This window comes from Apteryx mantelli, chromosome 16 (genome assembly GCF_036417845.1).
Source record: "Apteryx mantelli isolate bAptMan1 chromosome 16, bAptMan1.hap1, whole genome shotgun sequence".
Classification (NCBI taxonomy): domain Eukaryota; kingdom Metazoa; phylum Chordata; class Aves; order Apterygiformes; family Apterygidae; genus Apteryx; species Apteryx mantelli.
Genome location: NC_089993.1, coordinates 20079053 through 20100270, shown reverse-complemented (window position 1 = coordinate 20100270; position 21218 = coordinate 20079053). Strand labels below are relative to the sequence as shown.

General features: G+C 52.4%; 3 protein-coding genes across 12 annotated transcripts in view; 1 reads left to right on the top strand and 2 right to left on the bottom strand.

The window, feature by feature from the left end:
* Nucleotides 1-2384: 2384 nt before the first annotated feature.
* LOC136993494 (cytosolic iron-sulfur assembly component 3-like) lies at nucleotides 2385-10760 on the bottom strand. 7 transcript variants are annotated; one of them, XM_067306316.1, is made up of 9 exons: nucleotides 10613-10753; nucleotides 9781-10089; nucleotides 9482-9580; nucleotides 5017-5131; nucleotides 4304-4515; nucleotides 3856-3959; nucleotides 3633-3751; nucleotides 3208-3375; nucleotides 2385-2972 (listed from the first exon to the last, which is right to left on the bottom strand). In XM_067306316.1, exons 3-9 carry the CDS (start codon nucleotides 9505-9507, stop codon nucleotides 2409-2411), a joined length of 1308 nt encoding a protein of 435 aa, XP_067162417.1. In that variant the 5' UTR covers nucleotides 9508-9580; nucleotides 9781-10089; nucleotides 10613-10753; the 3' UTR covers nucleotides 2385-2408. The 7 variants fall into 7 exon arrangements, with proteins under 7 accessions (XP_067162417.1, XP_067162419.1, XP_067162420.1 ...); XM_067306318.1 differs by lacking the exon at nucleotides 9781-10089 and adding an exon at nucleotides 6616-6786 and having other exon boundaries at nucleotides 10613-10752; XM_067306319.1 differs by lacking the exon at nucleotides 9781-10089 and adding an exon at nucleotides 6616-6685 and having other exon boundaries at nucleotides 10613-10752.
* A 596-nt stretch (nucleotides 10761-11356) lies between these two features.
* Nucleotides 11357-16503, bottom strand: LOC136993477 (uncharacterized). Of its 3 annotated transcripts, none has more exons than XM_067306040.1 (7): nucleotides 15272-16503; nucleotides 14153-14248; nucleotides 13674-13788; nucleotides 12961-13172; nucleotides 12513-12616; nucleotides 11859-12408; nucleotides 11357-11589 (listed from the first exon to the last, which is right to left on the bottom strand). In XM_067306040.1, exons 2-6 carry the CDS (start codon nucleotides 14197-14199, stop codon nucleotides 11990-11992), a joined length of 897 nt encoding a protein of 298 aa, XP_067162141.1. In that variant the 5' UTR covers nucleotides 14200-14248; nucleotides 15272-16503; the 3' UTR covers nucleotides 11357-11589; nucleotides 11859-11989. The 3 variants fall into 3 exon arrangements, with proteins under 3 accessions (XP_067162141.1, XP_067162142.1, XP_067162143.1); XM_067306041.1 differs by having other exon boundaries at nucleotides 11859-12026; XM_067306042.1 differs by lacking the exon at nucleotides 12513-12616 and having other exon boundaries at nucleotides 11859-12026.
* LOC106493849 (mesothelin-like) overlaps nucleotides 11540-21218 on the top strand; it is a 40211-nt gene continuing 30532 nt past the window's right edge. The window contains exons 1-2 of one of the 2 annotated variants that reach the window (XM_013953974.2): nucleotides 11540-11613; nucleotides 17716-17852. The gene's annotated coding sequence lies outside the window, so the exon portion shown is untranslated. Of the gene's footprint in view, nucleotides 11614-13178; nucleotides 13272-17715; nucleotides 17853-21218 lie in introns of those variants that run through there. The other variant, XM_067306038.1, reaches the window with a different exon arrangement.

The window sequence follows — 21218 nt, the reverse complement described above, 5'->3', positions numbered from 1 at the left end:
GAGGGGCTGTAGGGAGCAGGTGGTGGTGCTCAGGAGTGCAAATCGGGAGGCTGAAGTTTCATCCTAAATTCTGCTTCTGGAATCATTGCACACTTTTGTAATTTAGCTTGGCCATCCTGCACCGTGGATTATTCCTGGGATACTTCACCCAAGATAAGGAAGGGTGACGGCTTGTTTTTGTAAGTTTTGTTGTGCTCCTGAAATTATGAGTATTACTGCTTGTGTGCTGCCCAAAAGTAGCAGAAGGTTTTAGTATTAAGGTACTTGCAAATAACAGGAGAAGGTAAAATGCAGTAATCCATTAGCTTCTTTTGCTGCTTGCCCATTGAGAAAATCCATTCTGGCCTGGTGTACGGCTCTCTGAGTGTCAGGATCTAACTCACTGTGCACAGAATTAAGTCCTTTGTAGCTGTATGTTGATGAAACATGGTTTCAGCATCTCATATCAGAGTATTTCTGAGCCACGCTGTATCTTTTAAACGTAAGGTAACTTTTGTCCTGTATGATGTAATAAGAAAAGCATTATCTCAAATAATCTAGCAATGCAGGCACTTGAGAACTGGTGGCAAGCAAAGAGACTTCTCACCTTATCTGCTCTTACACTGAAAACATCATTAATTAATGTCCGTGTTTGAGAGCATAAAACAAAAGGGCAGACGTGACTTTAGAAATATTGCTTATAGAACTGGGTAACTAAAACCACCTTGGGCTCTGGAAAAAGATGCGAGAAGGCTGATGACAAGAGCAATACTTTTGTTACATCTTGGTTCCCTGGCAGGCAGTAACTAGCTGGAGCATTTAAATACAGAGCAAGAAAGTTGCACTTTTTGGATATTTTACACAATAATCAAAAATCACACATACCTGATTGATCTGAAAGTAGCTCCCATCTGCTTCAATTCTGATCTTAGCTGCTGCTTTTCCAGGGTGGTTTTTTTCAACTTTGACAGGTTTGATACATTCCTGATGCAGAAAGAAAGCCCCAAAGTGAGCAGCTAAGATGTGTGGAAGAGAAAGCACAGCAAAACTGTAATTGAAACTAGAATGATCAAAAGCAAAGGCTAGCTGAAGAGTGAATGCCGCTTATTCTGCCTTAAGGTATGCTGCATTTACTCACAGCATCTATAACCACCAAGGGAAAATGTAAAAGTAAGAACTCTTACCCCCTTTTTACAGAAGGAACACTTTTCCAGCATCACACCAAAAAGAGAGGGCGCTTTTGCTGTTGCTCCAAAGAAGTCAGCTGGGCTTTAAGGAGCCGTGAAAGCAACTGGGGCTTGCCTGCAAAGTCCTCTTCTCTCAAAAAGCCCTACAGATCATGCATTCTTCACTGCCCATTTTAACCAGTGGAGGCGTGGTCACTACAGTCAACATGGGGCTAGTGCCAGTGAAGGGTCTTTTAATGTTGCAAGGAATCGGACTTCCAGTTTTCTGTATTGTTTTGTGATGCAGTCCCAAGGGTGTTTTCATTCCTTGGGTGATTTTTATTGGTTAGGCACCTTACGTCTTGGTGAAGCGCATGCGCTGGATCAGAGACCTTGTTTAGGCTTAAGCTTGTTGTTCTTGCTGTGTTGTTTTGTTTTGTTTCTCTCCCCCACCCCCCACCCCCAGGTTAATATTTAGGCGGGCAGTTCCCAGATCAGATCGGGGGAGCGTGACTGGCCGCGGGCACATGAACGAGGCTTTTCTTCAGCTGCTTTGGCGCTGACCGCAGAGCCGCTGCCCTCCCCGACCCCTCGCGCTGCCTGGAGGGAGCCGCGAGGTATCTCTGTGCTTTCTCCCTTTACTATTTTCATTAGCAGCGGCAGAAGAAGGGCGGGTGGCGGCAGCAGGCCGGGCGCGGCCCCTTCGCCCCCTGCGCGCTACGAGGCGCCTCCCAGGTCCCGGGAGCGCGGCGGGGCCTTCCCCGCCCGCAGCAGCGGCCCCGACCGGGCGCCATCTGCCCCCCCGCCCCGGCGGCGCTCGCAGGGAAGAGCCCTGGCGGCCCGCGCCCACCTGGGAGGGCCCGATGAAGTCGTCCAGGTCGGTGAGCTGCAGCACCCCGCTGAAGGGAGACGCCATCGCGGCCGCCACCGGCGAGCGCGTCGCGCTGCCGTAAAACGCGTCGCCGCGCAGCCGGAAAGCGCGGCGACAGCGGTGTCGCGAAACGTGTCGGCGCGCGTGCGCGTCATGAGGGGCGGGGCGGGCATGGCGCATGCGCGCGGCGGCCCCGGCCTGGGGGCGGGGCGAGGCGGGCACCGACCCCCGCCCAGGAGCGCTCCTCCCCCCCTCCCCCCCCGCCCCCGCGCGGTGCCCGGGGAGGCTCCTGCCCGCCCGGTGCGGGGTTCGGGGCCGCAAACCCCGTTGACCGTGTAGGCAGCGTTCCCAGCGCCGCTGCTGCTGCTGCTGAGCTCGCGACAGATTCTGGGCTAGGAGGTCCCGCTGCCAAACGTGGGCACGTTGTTTCTGTCTTGCGATAAGCTGTTCCTCTCTGTTCGGGGGGGGAGAATCTGTGCCCCCGCATGCAAGGGATAACAGTGCTTTTTGTGCCCTTTTGCTGGGCACAGCCAGGCCTTTTGGCCCGGGTTTGCAGGAGAGGTAATTGTAAGGGAGTCCTGGTGAAGAAGGCAGAGCAAGGAGCGAGGGCTGGAGCGCAAAGGAGAGCATTCGCGCCCTCTGCGCGCTCTCAGCCCAGCTGACGTTCGACGCGCAGGGAGCCTTAAGTTTGCTCTGGCCGGGGTTTCAGGCAAGCGACAGTGCTCAGGATTTAGTGGGATGAGATTTAATGAGAGCTGTTTGCTGCCGCTGGGCAGGTGATTTGTGCGAATGCTCTCAGCAGACCATCGGTGACCAACTCCCTGCTCTTGCTGCGTGTTGCTTCTCATCCGCTGCTGCTGGAGAGCCGACGTGGCGAAGAGGCCTCGGAGCGTGGGGAAGATGGCCCCGAGCGTGGCGCCCCAGGCTTGCGCGTCTGTCAGGGATGCTAAGGCCTGCTGCAAAGCAAAGCAAGTAAGAAGGCAAGTGAGCTGTGAGCAGCGGGTGTTTGCCAGGTGTTGCTGTGTCAAGTGTGTGGGTGGGGGCGGCCTGGAGATGAGAGGGGCCAAGCTGGGCTAAGGCCCAGCAAGAGTCTGGGCAAGGAGCAGTTTTCCCCGTTGGCCGCGTACCGAAAGAGCGTCCCCCTAAAGCGTGGCGTTTCCTTCCAAGCGCAGCCTGGGGTCAGTATCTCACCTGAGACGCCGCAGCAAGCAAGTCGGCGAGGGGGGCAGAGGCATGCGAAGCTGGCGGGCTCTGGAGGGAGAGCGCAAGGGTTTCCGCCACGCCGATGTCCTGCAGGAGCGCGGGCCCAAAGAACAGGCAGGCTAGCTGGGTGGCTGTGAGGTTGTCGCTGGGCTCAAACTGCAAAAGCAAAGGGAGCCCGTGAGAGAGAAGCAAAAGCTTGCTAAGAGAGCGAGCCCTAAGGCGTGGAGTTGGCTGAATTTGCGGCCTTGGGCAGCTGAGGTGTGCTGCGGCTGGGGCAATGGCTGTTTAGTGAACTGGAGCAGGCAGGAGAGGCCTCGGCCTTCTGCCTGCCTTTGGGGCTGTAGTAGAGCAGGCTGCGAGAGCTGAGCAAGAGCAAAGGTCTCGGTGCTTGTGGAGTTAGAAAGCAAACGAACCCCGCTGAAATCTGCCAGTAGTGCGATGAAATCTTCACAGTGAGCAACAGCCGCGAATGCCCACAAGTTCTCTTGCAGCCAGTCGAGGTTTCTTTGGTGGTCGCAAGCGCGTGGCGAGCCTGTGTCAGAAGAGCGGCAGAGAGTCAGTGGGTGGCGTCGCCTTGCCGCTGGCTGGGAAGGCCAGGCCCGCCAGCTGGCCGTTGTGGTGTTTGGTTGCTCTTACCTGTGGCGGCGTGCTGGCTTTCGAGGAAGGTCAGCAAAGCGCTCCAGGTGCCTTGCAGATCCGTGGGCAAGAGGGAGATGTATGCCTGGCTCCCGGCAGACACGCTGGGGAGGGAAGTGGCGTGGGAGAGCTGTAATTCTTGCTTTTGAGCTGATGGCAATGGTGTAGGTGGGAGGGATGGTGCGGGAGGGAGAAGAGGGTTCCCCCAAAGGCAAAGGAGAGCGAGGGGAAGGGCAGCTAAGGCCTCCTCGTTGTGAAGTTTTATTGAAGGGAATGGAGATGCGCCCCTAGGCGTGCTGTGTTTGCCTGCTGGAGCATTTCTGCCAAGAATACCCTCTTGCAGAGATGTTGCTCAGCAAAAGGCAGCCCTGCAGGTTCCTTTGCCATGTACTGAGGGGCCCTTTTTGTTTCGTGAAGAGCAAAGAGGACGCCTGCCTCGTATACTCACAGGGCTCTGAAACTGTCGTGGCTGGAAATGTGGCCCAGGAAAAGTCTGATGTTCTCCTTGCTGGCGCTCAGCAGCAGCAGCAGCGTGAGTCTGGCCAGCAGGAGCATCCAGTGGGCAGGGCTGAAAGCTGGAAGTTCTGCCTCCAGCTGCCCCATAAACTGGACGAGCACCTGCTTCCTCGCATCCTTGTTCTGAAGGTTGGTGCTTGCCAGCTGAAGGAGAAAGGTGATGAGGAGCCGTGAGAAGACAGGATGCAGAAGGTCGTGCCAGCGCAAAGCCAGAGGGAGCGGCATTGTGGGAAGCGCCTCTGGGTGAGTGCCAGAGAGGGGCAGACACATCCTGGATGCGTCCTGTGAGCCTGCCCTGTGGGCAGCCAAGACCACCGGGTGGGTGGGAGAGTCTCAGCAGGCGTCCGTGCACGGTGCAGGGTCCCCGCCGGAGTGCTGGCTGAGGGCGCTGCGGGCCCTGTGCCCCGCTGGCCTCTTGTGACAGCACAGAGGCAGGCGGGCGCCCGTGTCGGGTGAGCAAGGACAAGTGACTGTGGGCGTCAGCTTGCTGCCCAGGGCGCCGGGGCAGAGCCCCCGAGGGTCAGCAGTTGTGCTTGCTAGGAGCTCATTAAGCCTTTGTAGGTAACAGAGCACTGTGGATTCACACATGTATAAAAGAGACACGAACATTTTTTTTAAAGTAACCCTGGAAACATGCACACTTACTGCATCGAAGGGTTGGTGGTAGAGCGAAACTGAGTGTAAGGTGCTTCTATGGAGCTTTTTCCAAGAAACTGTAACAACCAGTGTCTGGCTGTGGCTTGGGTATAGCGGGCAGGACCTGTGGTAGGGCAGAGAAGAACAGGTAGCTTGAGGAGGTGAGGAGATTCTGCACTGAAGTACAGATCACCACTGAGGATTGCTAAAGCACCTTGAGGTCAAAGGAAAGGCTTGAAGTCATTGCCTTTTATGGCCTTTGCCTCAGCCCTTCAGTGGCATGTTCTGCCAGCGTGTTTTATTTTCGTACTGTGAACAGGAATGAATTCTGAGAAGAACCATCTGTAGTTACTTAATCAAGCCCCTTGGAAGGTACTGAGCAAAGGAACAGAGTGATTAGCTCTGTCCCACAACTTGCACAGGGTGACAGAGCTCCCAGAGAATGAGCTGAACTGAGATAATTAGCTGAATTAGGTGTTACCGGTGACCTCGGACTTCTGGGTGAGAAATGCAGAGTGTAGTTGTATACATCCATTTTGCCAGCTGCAGGGATTTTGGAGAAGACTGTGTTGATCCCAGCAATTCTACAGACGGAAGAAGCCGGGAGTGAGTGAGGACTCCTGGGAGACAAACCTGCTTGCTAAAAGCTCTCATGAAATATTTTGGGGTTGTTCTCTCTGGCTGTCCTAAGAATAAATATATTGGAAAAATCAGAAGAAGGGGTTGAAAAAGCCTGGCTTTGTTGTTGCCTGGGGAGTTTGTCATTGATTTCAGCGGGGGCAAAGCGAGTCCAAATCGAGGCCTTCCAAATATCCTGTCCCAAGATAAAGCTTGGGTCCAATTACTATTTGATTTCGGCAGCTTGTGGGCTAGTACATGAAGTAAGCAAATGCCAAATCAAGTGACTGGTGAAGACTTAAAAGACAAAAGAGCGAGAATACTGAGAGCACCCGTCTCCTGGCCTTGTTCTGCCACCATGGCGCCACGTGATGCGGTTTCCATTTCTACCCCATCAGTATTAGGAGAACATGCAACATCCCTAAGGATTTTACAGCATTGTAACAGTGCAGCCAAGACCTGGCAAAATTAGTCTGAAGCACCAAGTTACACACAGGCAGAGCTTCCACCAAAATCAGGATGGAAGAAAAAAGGTGGTTTTGATGCCCCCACCTCGATGTTCTGCAGCAGGCAAACATTCTGAAATGAATTCAACACAGCTGGAGGAACAAATGTGTGTGTTCCCCTCTAGACCTTCAATTTTCAGGTCTTGGCCTATGCTTCATCTTTTGGATGAATGCAGGGAGTTAAAGACATTTGCTCTGGTACAAAGCTGGCTTGCATGGTTCTGGGAGAAGCTGGGTTAGTCGTGATGCTGTAACCCAGCAGGGAGTGTTTTCTCTATGATCAGCTCTTACCTGAAGCAGAGCGCTGTAGGGTCCGAGTCTCGCAGAGTGAGACTCAGAATGCAACGCCAGCTACGAGCTTCCCTGGCAAACTTGTTGCAACATCTTCCTTTCAGGCTAGGTTACTGCGCGTTTACCCTAGGGAAACTTCTGTCCCACGCAAAGCTCTCCCACTGAGCCCCAATAACAAGCTGTCCGCAGTTACCTCCTCTAAAGCAGAGTTCAACTCATCCCAGTAAGCAGCCAACTCATTGAGGCCCGGCGGCTTGGATGGTCTGTCAAAGATTTGTTCAGTGTTAGCGACAGAGCTGAACGCATCTGGGGACAGGGTTAAGTGGGCAAGCTGGACGGCAGTCAGCTCCTCCAGGGGGGCCATCTGGAGCGGAAAGAGACAGAGAAGTAACTGTAATTACACATCTGTACTTGCTTGAACTGGCCGGGTCAGCGTGTGTCTCCCTGCAGCATTCCTGCACAACCTTGTCCTCAAGGAGACTTGGTTCTAGGCTCGCTCTTCTCTTTGAAAAACGCAGGTTATGGTATTTAACGTTCCTAATGAAGTAGTGGCATAAGGCCCAGGCAGACCCTGTTCTGTCCTGTAGAGTCATGAAGTAGGAGAGGTTCTTTGCACTAAAGGTGTTGGATTAAAATGGAACAGATCCATTTTCCAAAAGTTAGTGATAGATTCTGGGTGTCTGCTTGGCCCGAGCGAGCTGGGTAGCTCTCAGAACTCCTTCTGGTGTTGCAGCGAGAGCAAGTCTGGCACCAGCAGAGGCTTTTCTGAAATACTGTGTGGAAACAGCCCATGTCTCTGCCCTGTCTGCCCCAGAAACAAAGGCAAGTTATCCGATGATCATCTCTGTGAACTCAAAGACAAGCAGGGAACGTGGATCAGGTCCGGGACCTGAACCCAGGTGCATGTGCTCTAGCTGTAACATCCATCCTTTCTGTTCGGTGCTCTGTTATGGCAAAAGGAGTCAACCCGCTGGGGCTTACTGGAATTGAAATGCAAGGGAAGAGTCATGAACTTTAGAGCTGGACTTGCGGTAGCAGAGGGGAAGATCCTGGCTCTCCTGAAGGAGCTGGAGAAATTCCCATTGTTTCCAAGGAAGGGAGAAAGGGCCACGTGTTCTCATTTTGTGTTTGTTGTTCAAACGATTTTGTAATACTCTGACTCTCAGAGTATAAACCCCAGGGGGATTTGTGTGGCTGCCTAAAAAGAAATGGAAATGGTTTTGCTCTAGGCTGGTAAAATGTCACCAAGCGTCTAAATCAATATTCTTACCCCAGTAAAGTTTTCATAGACAGCAACAAAATCTGTGAGGTTAGCTATGGATCTGAATCTCTGGAAGTAAAGAGTCCCCCAGTTTTCAGCTATCTGACAGTCTAAAATGCAACAATAACAAATCACTTGCATTTCAGCATAAGACTCACAAAACCTAAGGCTCGTTCCGGGGTGCGAATGGAAAAGATAGAGAAACTGTCTCCAATTAGCATACGTGTCAGCGGTGAATCAACCTGGTTCTAGCCAGGCCGGCTTATGTCAGTGCAGTTCCTGGCAGACTGTCACAAAGCAGTGCCTGGTAGTTTCATGGAAACTGGGACACCTCTGCTTGGTTACTTTTCACCTTTTCTTCTTTGCAAACGTTGTAAGACAAGGATGTTGAAAAGGAAACACAATGCAGTGGTTCAACCAGCCCTCCAAGCAGTTTATGCTCATGATAAGGGCACGATTCATCTTTTTGTAAAAAACATTCCAGCTCTTATCTTTCTGCCTGTGAGTGACCTCTCAAAAGCATATGGATAAGCCCTGGCCAAGGACGGTGCCCTCCTGCCATTGCAGAGCAATGTAACGGAGCCTTGTGGAAGCCCGGGGGGGTTTGGCTCTGCGCGATACCTACTCTGTTGAAGCTGGGATTGAGGCGGAGAAAATCACTGCAGTCCGTGTCAGTACTAGAGAACCCACAGTTGTCAGTCTCGGCTGCTAGACTTGGTGAATGTACAAGCTACTTGTGCAAGAGAGCATGTTGGATGGTCAGAAGCTAATCGAGCCTGGTGGCAGGAAAGAGCGGGAAGCTTTGTATAACATGTCAGACGCTCATGTAAGCAAGACAGCCAGATAAGCCTGCGCCCTGGAAAAATACCTCTCTCTCAGAGGAGGCGAGGTAGAAATGGTGCTGTAGCCACAGCTGGACCGTACAGACAGCTCAGAGGGGCTGTAGGGAGCAGGTGGTGGTGCTCAGGAGTGCAAATCGGGAGGCTGAAGTTTCATCCTAAATTCTGCTTCTGGAATCATTGCACACTTTTGTAATTTAGCTTGGCCATCCTGCACCGTGGATTATTCCTGGGATACTTCACCCAAGATAAGGAAGGGTGACGGCTTGTTTTTGTAAGTTTTGTTGTGCTCCTGAAATTATGAGTATTACTGCTTGTGTGCTGCCCAAAAGTAGCAGAAGGTTTTAGTATTAAGGTACTTGCAAATAACAGGAGAAGGTAAAATGCAGTAATCCATTAGCTTCTTTTGCTGCTTGCCCATTGAGAAAATCCATTCTGGCCTGGTGTACGGCTCTCTGAGTGTCAGGATCTAACTCACTGTGCACAGAATTAAGTCCTTTGTAGCTGTATGTTGATGAAACATGGTTTCAGCATCTCATATCAGAGTATTTCTGAGCCACGCTGTATCTTTTAAACCTAAGGTAACTTTTGTCCTGTATGATGTAATAAGAAAAGCATTATCTCAAATAATCTAGCAATGCAGGCACTTGAGAACTGGTGGCAAGCAAAGAGACTTCTCACCTTATCTGCTCTTACACTGAAAACATCATTAATTAATGTCCGTGTTTGAGAGCATAAAACAAAAGGGCAGACGTGACTTTAGAAATATTGCTTATAGAACTGGGTAACTAAAACCACCTTGGGCTCTGGAAAAAGATGCGAGAAGGCTGATGACAAGAGCAATACTTTTGTTACATCTTGGTTCCCTGGCAGGCAGTAACTAGCTGGAGCATTTAAATACAGAGCAAGAAAGTTGCACTTTTTGGATATTTTACACAATAATCAAAAATCACACATACCTGATTGATCTGAAAGTAGCTCCCATCTGCTTCAATTCTGATCTTAGCTGCTGCTTTTCCAGGGTGGTTTTTTTCAACTTTGACAGGTTTGATACATTCCTGATGCAGAAAGAAAGCCCCAAAGTGAGCAGCTGAGATGTGTGGAAGAGAAAGCACAGCAAAACTGTAATTGAAACTAGAATGATCAAAAGCAAAGGCTAGCTGAAGAGTGAATGCCGCTTATTCTGCCTTAAGGTATGCTGCATTTACTCACAGCATCTATAACCACCAAGGGAAAATGTAAAAGTAAGAACTCTTACCCCCTTTTTACAGAAGGAACACTTTTCCAGCATCACACCAAAAAGAGAGGGCGCTTTTGCTGTTGCTCCAAAGAAGTCAGCTGGGCTTTAAGGAGCCGTGAAAGCAACTGGGGCTTGCCTGCAAAGTCCTCTTCTCTCAAAAAGCCCTACAGATCATGCATTCTTCACTGCCCATTTTAACCAGTGGAGGCGTGGTCACTACAGTCAACATGGGGCTAGTGCCAGTGAAGGGTCTTTTAATGTTGCAAGGAATCGGACTTCCAGTTTTCTGTATTGTTTTGTGATGCAGTCCCAAGGGTGTTTTCATTCCTTGGGTGATTTTTATTGGTTAGGCACCTTACGTCTTGGTGAAGCGCATGCGCTGGATCAGAGACCTTGTTTAGGCTTAAGCTTGTTGTTCTTGCTGTGTTGTTTTGTTTTGTTTCTCTCCCCCACCCCCCACCCCCAGGTTAATATTTAGGCGGGCAGTTCCCAGATCAGATCGGGGGAGCGTGACTGGCCGCGGGCACATGAACGAGGCTTTTCTTCAGCTGCTTTGGCGCTGACCGCAGAGCCGCTGCCCTCCCCGACCCCTCGCGCTGCCTGGAGGGAGCCGCGAGGTATCTCTGTGCTTTCTCCCTTTACTATTTTCATTAGCAGCGGCAGAAGAAGGGCGGGTGGCGGCAGCAGGCCGGGCGCGGCCCCTTCGCCCCCTGCGCGCTACGAGGCGCCTCCCAGGTCCCGGGAGCGCGGCGGGGCCTTTCCCGCCCGCAGCAGCGGCCCCGACCGGGCGCCATCTGCCCCCCCGCCCCGGCGGCGCTCGCAGGGAAGAGCCCTGGCGGCCCGCGCCCACCTGGGAGGGCCCGATGAAGTCGTCCAGGTCGGTGAGCTGCAGCACCCCGCTGAAGGGAGACGCCATCGCGGCCGCCACCGGCGAGCGCGTCGCGCTGCCGTAAAACGCGTCGCCGCGCCGCCGGAAAGCGCGGCGACAGCGGTGTCGCGAAACGCGTCGGCGCGCGTGCGCATCGGGAGGGCCGGAGCGGGTATGGCGCATGCGCGCGGCGGCCCCGGCCTGGGGGCGGGGCGAGGCGCGGCGGGCACCGACCCCCGCCCAGGAGCGCTCCTCCCCCCCTCCCCCCCGCCCCCGCGCGGTGCCCGGGGAGGCTCCTGCCCGCCCGGTGCGGGGTTCGGGGCCGCAAACCCCGTTGACCGTGTAGGCAGCGTTCCCAGCGCCGCTGCTGCTGCTGAGCTCGCGACAGATTCTGGGCTAGGAGGTCCCGCTGCCAAACGTGGGCACGTTGTTTCTGTCTTGCGATAAGCTGTTCCTCTCTGTTCGGGGGGGAGAATCTGTGCCCCCGCATGCAAGGGATAGCAGTGCTTTTTGTGCCCTTTTGCTGGGCACAGCCAGGCCTTTTGGCCCGGGTTTGCAGGAGAGGTAATTGTAAGGGAGTCCTGGCGAAGAAGGCAGAGCAAGGAGCGAGGGCTGGAGCGCAAAGGAGAGCATTCGCGCCCTCTGCGCGCTCTCAGCCCAGCTGACGTTCGACGCGCAGGGAGCCTTAAGTTTGCTCTGGCCGGGGTTTCAGGCAAGCGACAGTGCTCAGGATTTAGTGGGATGAGATTTAATGAGAGCTGTTTGCTGCCGCTGGGCAGGTGATTTGTGCGAATGCTCTCAGCAGACCATCGGTGACCAACTCCCTGCTCTTGCTGCGTGTTGCTTCTCATCCGCTGCTGCTGGAGAGCCGACGTGGCGAAGAGGCCTCGGAGCGTGGGGAAGATGGCCCCGAGCGTGGCGCCCCAGGCTTGCGCGTCTGTCAGGGATGCTAAGGCCTGCTGCAAAGCAAAGCAAGTAAGAAGGCAAGTGAGCTGTGAGCAGCGGGTGTTTGCCAGGTGTTGCTGTGTCAAGTGTGTGGGTGGGGGCGGCCTGGAGATGAGAGGGGAAGGGGCTGCGGGAAGCTACTCGCTCGTCCAAGGCCAAGCTGGGCTAAGGCCCAGCAAGAGTCTGGGCAAGGAGCAGTTTTCCCCGTTGGCCGCGTACCGAAAGAGCGTCCCCCTAAAGCGTGGCGTTTCCTTCCAAGCGCAGCCTGGGGTCAGTATCTCACCTGAGACGCCGCAGCAAGCAAGTCGGCGAGGGGGGCAGAGGCATGCGAAGCTGGCGGGCTCTGGAGGGAGAGCGCAAGGGTTTCCGCCACGCCGATGTCCTGCAGGAGCGCGGGCCCAAAGAACAGGCAGGCTAGCTGGGTGGCTGTGAGGTTGTCGCTGGGCTCAAACTGCAAAAGCAAAGGGAGCCCGTGAGAGAGAAGCAAAAGCTTGCTAAGAGAGCGAGCCCTAAGGCGTGGAGTTGGCTGAATTTGCGGCCTTGGGCAGCTGAGGTGTGCTGCGGCTGGGGCAATGGCTGTTTAGTGAACTGGAGCAGGCAGGAGAGGCCTCGGCCTCGGCCTTCTGCCTGCCTTTGGGGCTGTAGTAGAGCAGGCTGCGAGAGCTGAGCAAGAGCAAAGGTCTCGGTGCTTGTGGAGTTAGAAAGCAAACGAACCCCGCTGAAATCTGCCAGTAGTGCGATGAAATCTTCACAGTGAGCAACAGCCGCGAATGCCCACAAGTTCTCTTGCAGCCAGTCGAGGTTTCTTTGGTGGTCGCAGGCGCGTGGCGAGCCTGTGTCAGAAGAGCGGCAGAGAGTCAGTGGGTGGCGTCGCCTTGCCGCTGGCTGGGAAGGCCAGGCCCGCCAGCTGGCCGTTGTGGTGTTTGGTTGTTCTTACCTGTGGCGGCGTGCTGGCTTTCGAGGAAGGTCAGCAAAGCGCTCCAGGTGCCTTGCAGATCCGTGGGCAAGAGGGAGATGTATGCCTGGCTCCCGGCAGACACGCTAGGGAGGGAAGTGGCGTGGGAGAGCTGTAATTCTTGCTTTTGAGCTGGTGGCAATGGTGTAGGTGGGAGGGATGGTGCGGGAGGGAGAAGAGGGTTCCCCCAAAGGCAAAGGAGAGCGAGGGGAAGGGCAGCTAAGGCCTCCTCGCTGTGAAGTTTTATTGAAGGGAATGGAGATGCGCCCCTAGGCGTGCTGTGTTTGCCTGCTGGAGCATTTCTGCCAAGAATACCCTCTTGCAGAGATGTTGCTCAGCAAAAGGCAGCCCTGCAGGTTCCTTTGCCATGTACTGAGGGGCCCTTTTTGTTTCGTGAAGAGCAAAGAGGACGCCTGCCTCGTATACTCACAGGGCTCTGAAACTGTCGTGGCTGGAAATGTGGCCCAGGAAAAGTCTGATGTTCTCCTTGCTGGCGCTTAACAGCAGCAGCAGCGCGAGTCTGGCCAGCAGGAGCGTCCAGTGGGCAGGGCTGAAAGCTGGAAGTTCTGCCTCCAGCTGCCCCATAAACTGGATGAGCACCTGCTTCCTCGCATCCTTGTTCTGAAGGTTGGTGCTTGCCAGCTGAAGGAGAAAGGTGATGAGGAGCCGTGAGAAGACAGGATGCAGAAGGTCGTGCCAGCGCAAAGCCAGAGGGAGCGGCATTGTGGGAAGCGCCTCTGGGTGAGTGCCAGAGAGGGGCAGACACATCCTGGATGCGTCCTGTGAGCCTGCCCTGTGGGCAGCCAAGACCACCGGGTGGGTGGGAGAGTCTCAGCAGGCGTCCGTGCACGGTGCAGGGTCCCCGCCGGAGTGCTGGCTGAGGGCGCTGCGGGCCCTGTGCCCCGCTGGCCTCTTGTGACAGCACAGAGGCAGGCGGGCGCCCGTGTCGGGTGAGCAAGGACAAGTGACTGTGGGCGTCAGCTTGCTGCCCAGGGCGCCGGGGCAGAGCCCCCGAGGGTCAGCAGTTGTGCTTGCTAGGAGCTCATTAAGCCTTTGTAGGTAACAGAGCACTGTGGATTCACACATGTATAAAAGAGACACGAACATTTTTTTTAAAGTAACCCTGGAAACATGCACACTTACTGCATCGAAGGGTTGGTGGTAGAGCGAAACTGAGTGTAAGGTGCTTCTATGGAGCTTTTTCCAAGAAACTGTAACAACCAGTGTCTGGCTGTGGCTTGGGTATAGCAGGCAGGACCTGTGGTAGGGCACAGAAGAACAGGTAGCTTGAGGAGGTGAGGAGATTCTGCACTGAAGTACAGATCACCACTGAGGATTGCTAAAGCACCTTGAGGTCAAAGGAAAGGCTTGAAGTCATTGCCTTTCATGGCCTTTGCCTCAGCCCTTCAGTGGCATGTTCTGCCAGCGTGTTTTATTTTCGTACTGTGAACAGGAATGAATTCTGAGAAGAACCATCTGTAGTTACTTAATCAAGCCGCTTGGAAGGTACTGAGCAAAGGAACAGAGTGATTAGCTCTGTCCCACAACTTGCACAGGGTGACAGAGCTCCCAGAGAATGAGCTGAACTGAGATAATTAGCTGAATTAGGTGTTACCGGTGACCTCGGACTTCTGGGTGAGAAATGCAGAGTGTAGTTGTATACATCCATTTTGCCAGCTGCAGGGATTTTGGAGAAGACTGTGTTGATCCCAGCAATTCTACAGACGGAAGAAGCCGGGAGTGAGTGAGGACTCCTGGGAGACAAACCTGCTTGCTAAAAGCTCTCATGAAATATTTTGGGGTTGTTCTCTCTGGCTGTCCTAAGAATAAATATATTGGAAAAATCAGAAGAAGGGGTTGAAAAAGCCTGGCTTTGTTGTTGCCTGGGGAGTTTGTCATTGATTTCAGCGGGGGCAAAGCGAGTCCAAATCGAGGCCTTCCAAATATCCTGTCCCAAGATAAAGCTTGGGTCCAATTACTATTTGATTTCGGCAGCTTGTGGGCTAGTACATGAAGTAAGCAAATGCCAAATCAAGTGACTGGTGAAGACTTAAAAGACAAAAGAGCGAGAATACTGAGAGCACCCGTCTCCTGGCCTTGTTCTGCCACCATGGCGCCACGTGATGCGGTTTCCATTTCTACCCCATCAGTATTAGGAGAACATGCAACATCCCTAAGGATTTTACAGCATTGTAACAGTGCAGCCAAGACCTGGCAAAATTAGTCTGAAGCACCAAGTTACACACAGGCAGAGCTTCCACCAAAATCAGGATGGAAGAAAAAAGGTGGTTTTGATGCCCCCACCTCGATGTTCTGCAGCAGGCAAACATTCTGAAATGAATTCAACACAGCTGGAGGAACAAATGTGTGTGTTCCCCTCTAGACCTTCAATTTTCAGGTCTTGGCCTATGCTTCATCTTTTGGATGAATGCAGGGAGTTAAAGACATTTGCTCTGGTACAAAGCTGGCTTGCATGGTTCTGGGAGAAGCTGGGTTAGTCGTGATGCTGTAACCCAGCAGGGAGTGTTTTCTCTATGATCAGCTCTTACCTGAAGCAGAGCGCTGTAGGGTCCGAGTCTCGCAGAGTGAGACTCAGAATGCAACGCCAGCTACGAGCTTCCCTGGCAAACTTGTTGCAACATCTTCTTTCAGGCTAGGTTACTGCGCGTTTACCCTAGGGAAACTTCTGTCCCACGCAAAGCTCTCCCACTGAGCCCCAATAACAAGCTGTCCGCAGTTACCTCCTCTAAAGCAGAGTTCAACTCATCCCAGTAAGCAGCCAACTCATTGAGGCCCGGCGGCTTGGATGGTCTGTCAAAGATTTGTTCAGTGTTAGCGACAGAGCTGAACGCATCTGGGGACAGGGTTAAGTGGGCAAGCTGGACGGCAGTCAGCTCCTCCAGGGGGGCCATCTGGAGCGGAAAGAGACAGAGAAGTAACTGTAATTACACATCTGTACTTGCTTGAACTGGCCGGGTCAGCGTGTGTCTCCCTGCAGCATTCCTGCACAACCTTGTCCTCAAGGAGACTTGGTTCTAGGCTCTTTCTTCTCTTTGAAAAACGCAGGTTATGGTATTTAACGTTCCTAATGAAGTAGTGGCATAAGGCCCAGGCAGACCCTGTTCTGTCCTGTAGAGTCATGAAGTAGGAGAGGTTCTTTGCACTAAAGGTGTTGGATTAAAATGGAACAGATCCATTTTCCAAAAGTTAGTGATAGATTCTGGGTGTCTGCTTGGCCCGAGCGAGCTGGGTAGCTCTCAGAACTCCTTCTGGTGTTGCAGCGAGAGCAAGTCTGGCACCAGCAGAGGCTTTTCTGAAATACTGTGTGGAAACAGCCCATGTCTCTGCCCTGTCTGCCCCAGAAACAAAGGCAAGTTATCCGATGATCATCTCTGTGAACTCAAAGACAAGCAGGGAACGTGGATCAGGTCCGGGACCTGAACCCAGGTGCATGTGCTCTAGCTGTAACATCCATCCTTTCTGTTCGGTGCTCTGTTATGGCAAAAGGAGTCAACCCGCTGGGGCTTACTGGAATTGAAATGCAAGGGAAGAGTCATGAACTTTAGAGCTGGACTTGCGGTAGCAGAGGGGAAGATCCTGGCTCTCCTGAAGGAGCTGGAGAAATTCCCATTGTTTCCAAGGAAGGGAGAAAGGGCCACGTGTTCTCATTTTGTGTTTGTTGTTCAAACGATTTTGTAATACTCTGACTCTCAGAGTATAAACCCCAGGGGGATTTGTGTGGCTGCCTAAAAAGAAATGGAAATGGTTTTGCTCTAGGCTGGTAAAATGTCACCAAGCGTCTAAATCAATATTCTTACCCCAGTAAAGTTTTCATAGACAGCAACAAAATCTGTGAGGTTAGCTATGGATCTGAATCTCTGGAAGTAAAGAGTCCCCCAGTTTTCAGCTATCTGACAGTCTAAAATGCAACAATAACAAATCACTTGCATTTCAGCATAAGACTCACAAAACCTAAGGCTCGTTCTGGGGTGCGAATGGAAAAGATAGAGAAACTGTCTCCAATTAGCATACATGTCAGCGGTGAATCAACCTGGTTCTAGCCAGGTCGGCTTATGTCAGTGCAGTTCCTGGCAGACTGTCACAAAGCAGTGCCTGGTAGTTTCATGGAAACTGGGACACCTCTGCTTGGTTACTTTTCACCTTTTCTTCTTTGCAAACGTTGTAAGACAAGGATGTTGAAAAGGAAACACAATGCAGTGGTTCAACCAGCCCTCCAAGCAGTTTATGCTCATGATAAGGGCACGATTCATCTTTTTGTAAAAACATTCCAGCTCTTATCTTTCTGCCTGTGAGTGACCTCTCAAAAGCATATGGATAAGCCCTGGCCAAGGACGGTGCCCTCCTGCCATTGCAGAGCAATGTAACGGAGCCTTGTGGAAGCCCGGGGGGGTTTGGCTCTGCGCGATACCTACTCTGTTGAAGCTGGGATTGAGGCGGAGAAAATCACTGCAGTCCGTGTCAGTACTAGAGAACCCACAGTTGTCAGTCTCGGCTGTTAGGCTTGGTGAATGTACAAGCTACTTGTGCAAGAGAGCATGTTGGATGGTCAGAAGCTAATCGAGCCTGGTGGCAGGAAAGAGCGGGAAGCTTTGTATAACATGTCAGACGCTCATGTAAGCAAGACAGCCAGATAAGCCTGCGCCCTGGAAAAATACCTCTCTCTCAGAGGAGGCGAGGTAGAAATGGTGCTGTAGCCACAGCTGGACCGTACAGACAGCTCAGAGGGGCTGTAGGGAGCAGGTGGTGGTGCTCAGGAGTGCAAATCGGGAGGCTGAAGTTTCATCCTAAATTCTGCTTCTGGAATCATTGCACACTTTTGTAATTTAGCTTGGCCATCCTGCACCGTGGATTATTCCTGGGATACTTCACCCAAGATAAGGAAGGGTGACGGCTTGTTTTTGTAAGTTTTGTTGTGCTCCTGAAATTACGAGTATTACTGCTTGTGTGGGGCAATGGCTGTTTAGTGAACTGGAGCAGGCAGGAGAGGCCTCGGCCTCAGCCTCGTGCCTGCTGCGTCTAGGGCAAGCGAATGGGAAGGTACGGCCATCCCGTTGATGTGCCGCTTCATAGCAGTCAGGCCCTTTCCAGCGGGAAGGCGGTGTAATGGGATGGGGATTGCATGCTATAGCTTGTCTTAACCTTTTTATCATACCTTTATCCGCAGGATTTAGCCACCGCTGTACATCTGAGAAGCCCCCTCATATCTCAAGGGATGCGTCCAACAACTGGCTAAAATCTCAGTGAGAGAGAAGTTAGGCTCCATCACAGGTCATCTGATGGGATAAGGGAGCTGGAAGGAAGGTAAGTATAAATGACAACCCAATCTGGGTTAATTTTTGCTCATTCATTTCTGAAGAATGAATGACCTGGGAAAAAGGTCTCTCCAAAGCACCTCATAGCTGGCATGTTTTGTCATGCTTCATCTCCCAAAGCTTAGTCAGTCTTGCTGTTGCTATGCCATCTATCTGCCTTACCCGTTGTTATCAAATTGCTGCATTACAACCAGTCAATACTATGACGAAGCGGGCCTTCTTTGTGAGCCTTTTGAGGTGACACTGGAACCGGTTAAAAAAATAAAGGACCTGACTGTAATGTCATTTAACATTATGCAAGTCTGGACCCACTTCACTGACTTCAGTGGGGTGTCTCTGCACTGTGGCCTGCAGCAGGATCTATTACATCTCCTTCATTTCCTCCTTCCCCTATGAGAAGTTGGGTTCCTAGCTTGGAAGCTAGATTCCCTGGCTGTTGTGTGTGCTTTTTTTTTTTTTTTCCTGTTGTCACACACGGCCCAGGGTCTCCGTGGCATCATTGTGTTGCCTGCCCTTCCCTTTGGATGCTCTTTCCATTTCAGATTTGTCACATGGCATGCAACTCTCCTTGGCCTTTCAGCAATAGTTACAGCTATAGTATAGTATAGTTCAGCAATAGTTACAGGCTCCTTCCCCCCCCCCCCCAGTAGTAGTTAAATCTTTACAGAAAATAGCCATTCTGGACATCTCTCAGTTTCCCTGTCTAGGCTCAAATTAGCTTTGACATTAATGCCAGTCCATCCCACTTCAGTTTGATATAAGCTATTGCTCTAGCATGAAAACAAAACCGTAGAGGCAGATTTCTGCTACTGTTCATTTGATGAGTCTCCAGCAGATGCTCATTCAGGAGGAGTGGACTTGCCTGGGGGTCTGGGGGCTGAGCCAGGGAAATGATGGCTCAGCCATCGTCTGTATGGAGGGGGCTTGTGATGGGTACACATGGAAGTGAGTGTTGTCCTAGCGAACAGTCTGAATTTGGCCTGCTATGCACATATGGTTGAATTTAGGTATTTCTGTCTGTGAGAAATTGTTACAATTCAAAATATGGTGTTAATCTGAACCGGAGTGAAAACAAATGTAAAAGAACAGGTGGTTGAGAAGTTACCAGAAATGAGTAACGTTTGTCCTGAATATTTCCGGTGGAGTTTCCTTCAGAACGGATACCGTTTTGTGAAATCTTCCAGTGTGATTACAACAGCTATTTCCCTGTGACACCCCCCGTATCTGACTTAGCGGAGACATCCAGTGGCCACAGCAGGGACTCCTAGGACAGGCTGGCAGAGAAGCAGTGCTGATCTCCTGGTGCCCTCTGGTGCTCGCACGGCCCTTGTCATCTCCTGGTCCCCAGGGGTGTGTGGCAGATGTCCTGAGCCCACGAGCCAGTGAAAAGGCCCTGCGAGGGCCGCAGGGCTGTGCGCACCTTGGAGGCTGTGCCCACCGAGCCAGGGAAGGCTTGATCCTTATGGGTAGCTGGAGGGCTGGCAGGTTGCAGGAGGCAGGGGCAGTGGGAACTGACTCGGGAGGCTTTTCTTGCTTTCCTCTCCCCAGTTCTCGTTACAACTCTGACCTTGGCATGTAATTTTGGACACATTGCTTAATATCCTGTATTTCTCTTGCCCTTCCTGTCCTGGAAACTAAGGACACGGCCAGGCAAAATGCTGGTCTCCTGGCTCCATGTCCTCTTCTGAAGCTGATGTTCAGCCAGGCTCATAGATTGTCCTGCTTGGCACATGTTTACTTTTATCGAACATACACATGCAGCGTGAAGGGCTTAAGCCTTCCCTGGCCTACGCTGCAGAGCACCTTGCTGCTAGAGGCAGGGCAAGGCTGGGCACTGAGCTGAAGCCAAACCCCTTGCAGGTGCTCAGCTTGGCAAGGCGCTAGGTGGCAGCTCGGAGAAGGTACTTAAGAAGCATGTTGAGGGCAGGGGGCCTTTGGCTGATGGGGATTTGGGGAGAGTGAGAGATGGGTTTCAGTCCTGCTAATGACTGAGTTAGGCTTTCCACTTCATGAGCTAGACCACTGGGACTTTGCAAGGCGGGTTTTTTCTCTTTTTCTCCCTTTCTTAAGGCTTCGTGTATGACCTGTCACCCAGCATAGGTGACTCTATGAACACAGATATAATTATATGTGCATGTAGGAGAGGGAGGTTAGACTGCTCTGCTGCATCACAAGGTGTCAGCCTTGCTGTAAGGGGAAGGAACTGCGAACACGCAAAGTCTGTTGGCAGGCGGCTGACTCGGGAGACCATCTTCTCGAAGCTATAAATGTAGAGGCAGGGCTTCTCTGTGTTCGAGGATAAGGGGTGCCTGTCAATTATAGCCTCTTTTTTTGCAGCACTTCAGCACATGATAGAGATGTCTAAGCGCTGGCGATACCCACGGCAGAGCCGGACGGGGCAGAAGCATTGCTGGGTACCGACGGCACCTCACCCTTCCCTGCCTGGCCCTCCCGCAGCGTGCCAGCCGTTGGGGCGGTCGTGAGGCCGCGGCACCGCAGCGGGCACGGCCAGCGCTGCTCCTGGAGCGCTGGTAACGGATGCTTGTCGTGCTGTGGGCACCGTGCGCAGCCAGATCTGTTGGCTGAGGGCCAGCGTTTTAATGGCCTGAGTAGCCTTTTGAGGCTGGGCTGGGAACGGGTGTCAGCTTCGAGCCTCATCCTGCTGAAAACTTGTCTTCCACTAACGTCAGTGACTTTAAAACTGGTTGTGCTTCTTACTTCTGGCCACTGACACGTCAGGAATGCCTCCGGGAGGCATAGCCCCAAGATCCTGCCCAAATGGGTAGCTAAAGGGGCAGGGTTAAGGCACTGTTAAACAACATTCCTACTCTCCAGTGCAGCCAGCCACTCACCAGCACCAGCAGAAACCTTGCTAAGAGAGGAAAATCAAACTTCAGAGTATTTTCCTTTTTTAAAAGTTGTTCAGGCTTATAATTTGGGACAGCATTTGAGTGTCAGATGCAGGTGGTTTTTGGCTTCATGCAACACAAACATGATTATAGATGAGGAGGAGGAGGGGTGGTGGAAAACAAGCAAAATGTCTTGTGTGAACCTCGGGCAAAGTGTCATATGGAGGATGAGTTTTACTTCCAGGCATAAATGCTGATGTTCAATGCTAATTGGCCTTTACGTCCCAAATTTTAATCATCTGTGCTGTCTTTGCATTAGCCTACATGACACTTCCTTTAGCAGCATGCAGAGAAGAGCTCTGGGAGGGCTGAGTGGCTAGAGCAGAGTTTGCCCTGGAGTTACTGCAAGAGGGGATAAATCAGGACTGGGTTCTAGTCTTGAGGTGGCTGAGGATTCAGTGTGTGTGATGGTAGGCAGGGCTCCGAGACCCTCAGCTTTTCTTTCT

Bases quoted from the DNA above. Each gene is read 5' to 3' on its own strand.
- LOC136993494 (XM_067306316.1), bottom strand. From the start codon at position 9,507: ATGGGAGCTACTTTCAGATCAATCAG. The intron at 3,752-3,855 runs GTAAGAGCAACC...CTTCTGACACAG, and splicing joins AAGCCAGCACGCCGCCACAG to GCTCGCCACGCGCTTGCGAC. The intron at 2,973-3,207 runs GTGAGATACTGA...TTTGCTTTGCAG, and splicing joins TGCTTGCTGCGGCGTCTCAG to CAGGCCTTAGCATCCCTGAC.
- LOC136993477 (XM_067306040.1), bottom strand. From the start codon at position 14,199: ATGGATGTATACAACTACACTCTGCATTTCTCACCCAGAAGTCCGAG. The intron at 13,173-13,673 runs GTAAGTGTGCAT...TTTCTCCTTCAG, and splicing joins ACCACCAACCCTTCGATGCA to CTGGCAAGCACCAACCTTCA. The intron at 12,617-12,960 runs GTGAGTATACGA...TTCCCTCCCTAG, and splicing joins CACGACAGTTTCAGAGCCCT to CGTGTCTGCCGGGAGCCAGG.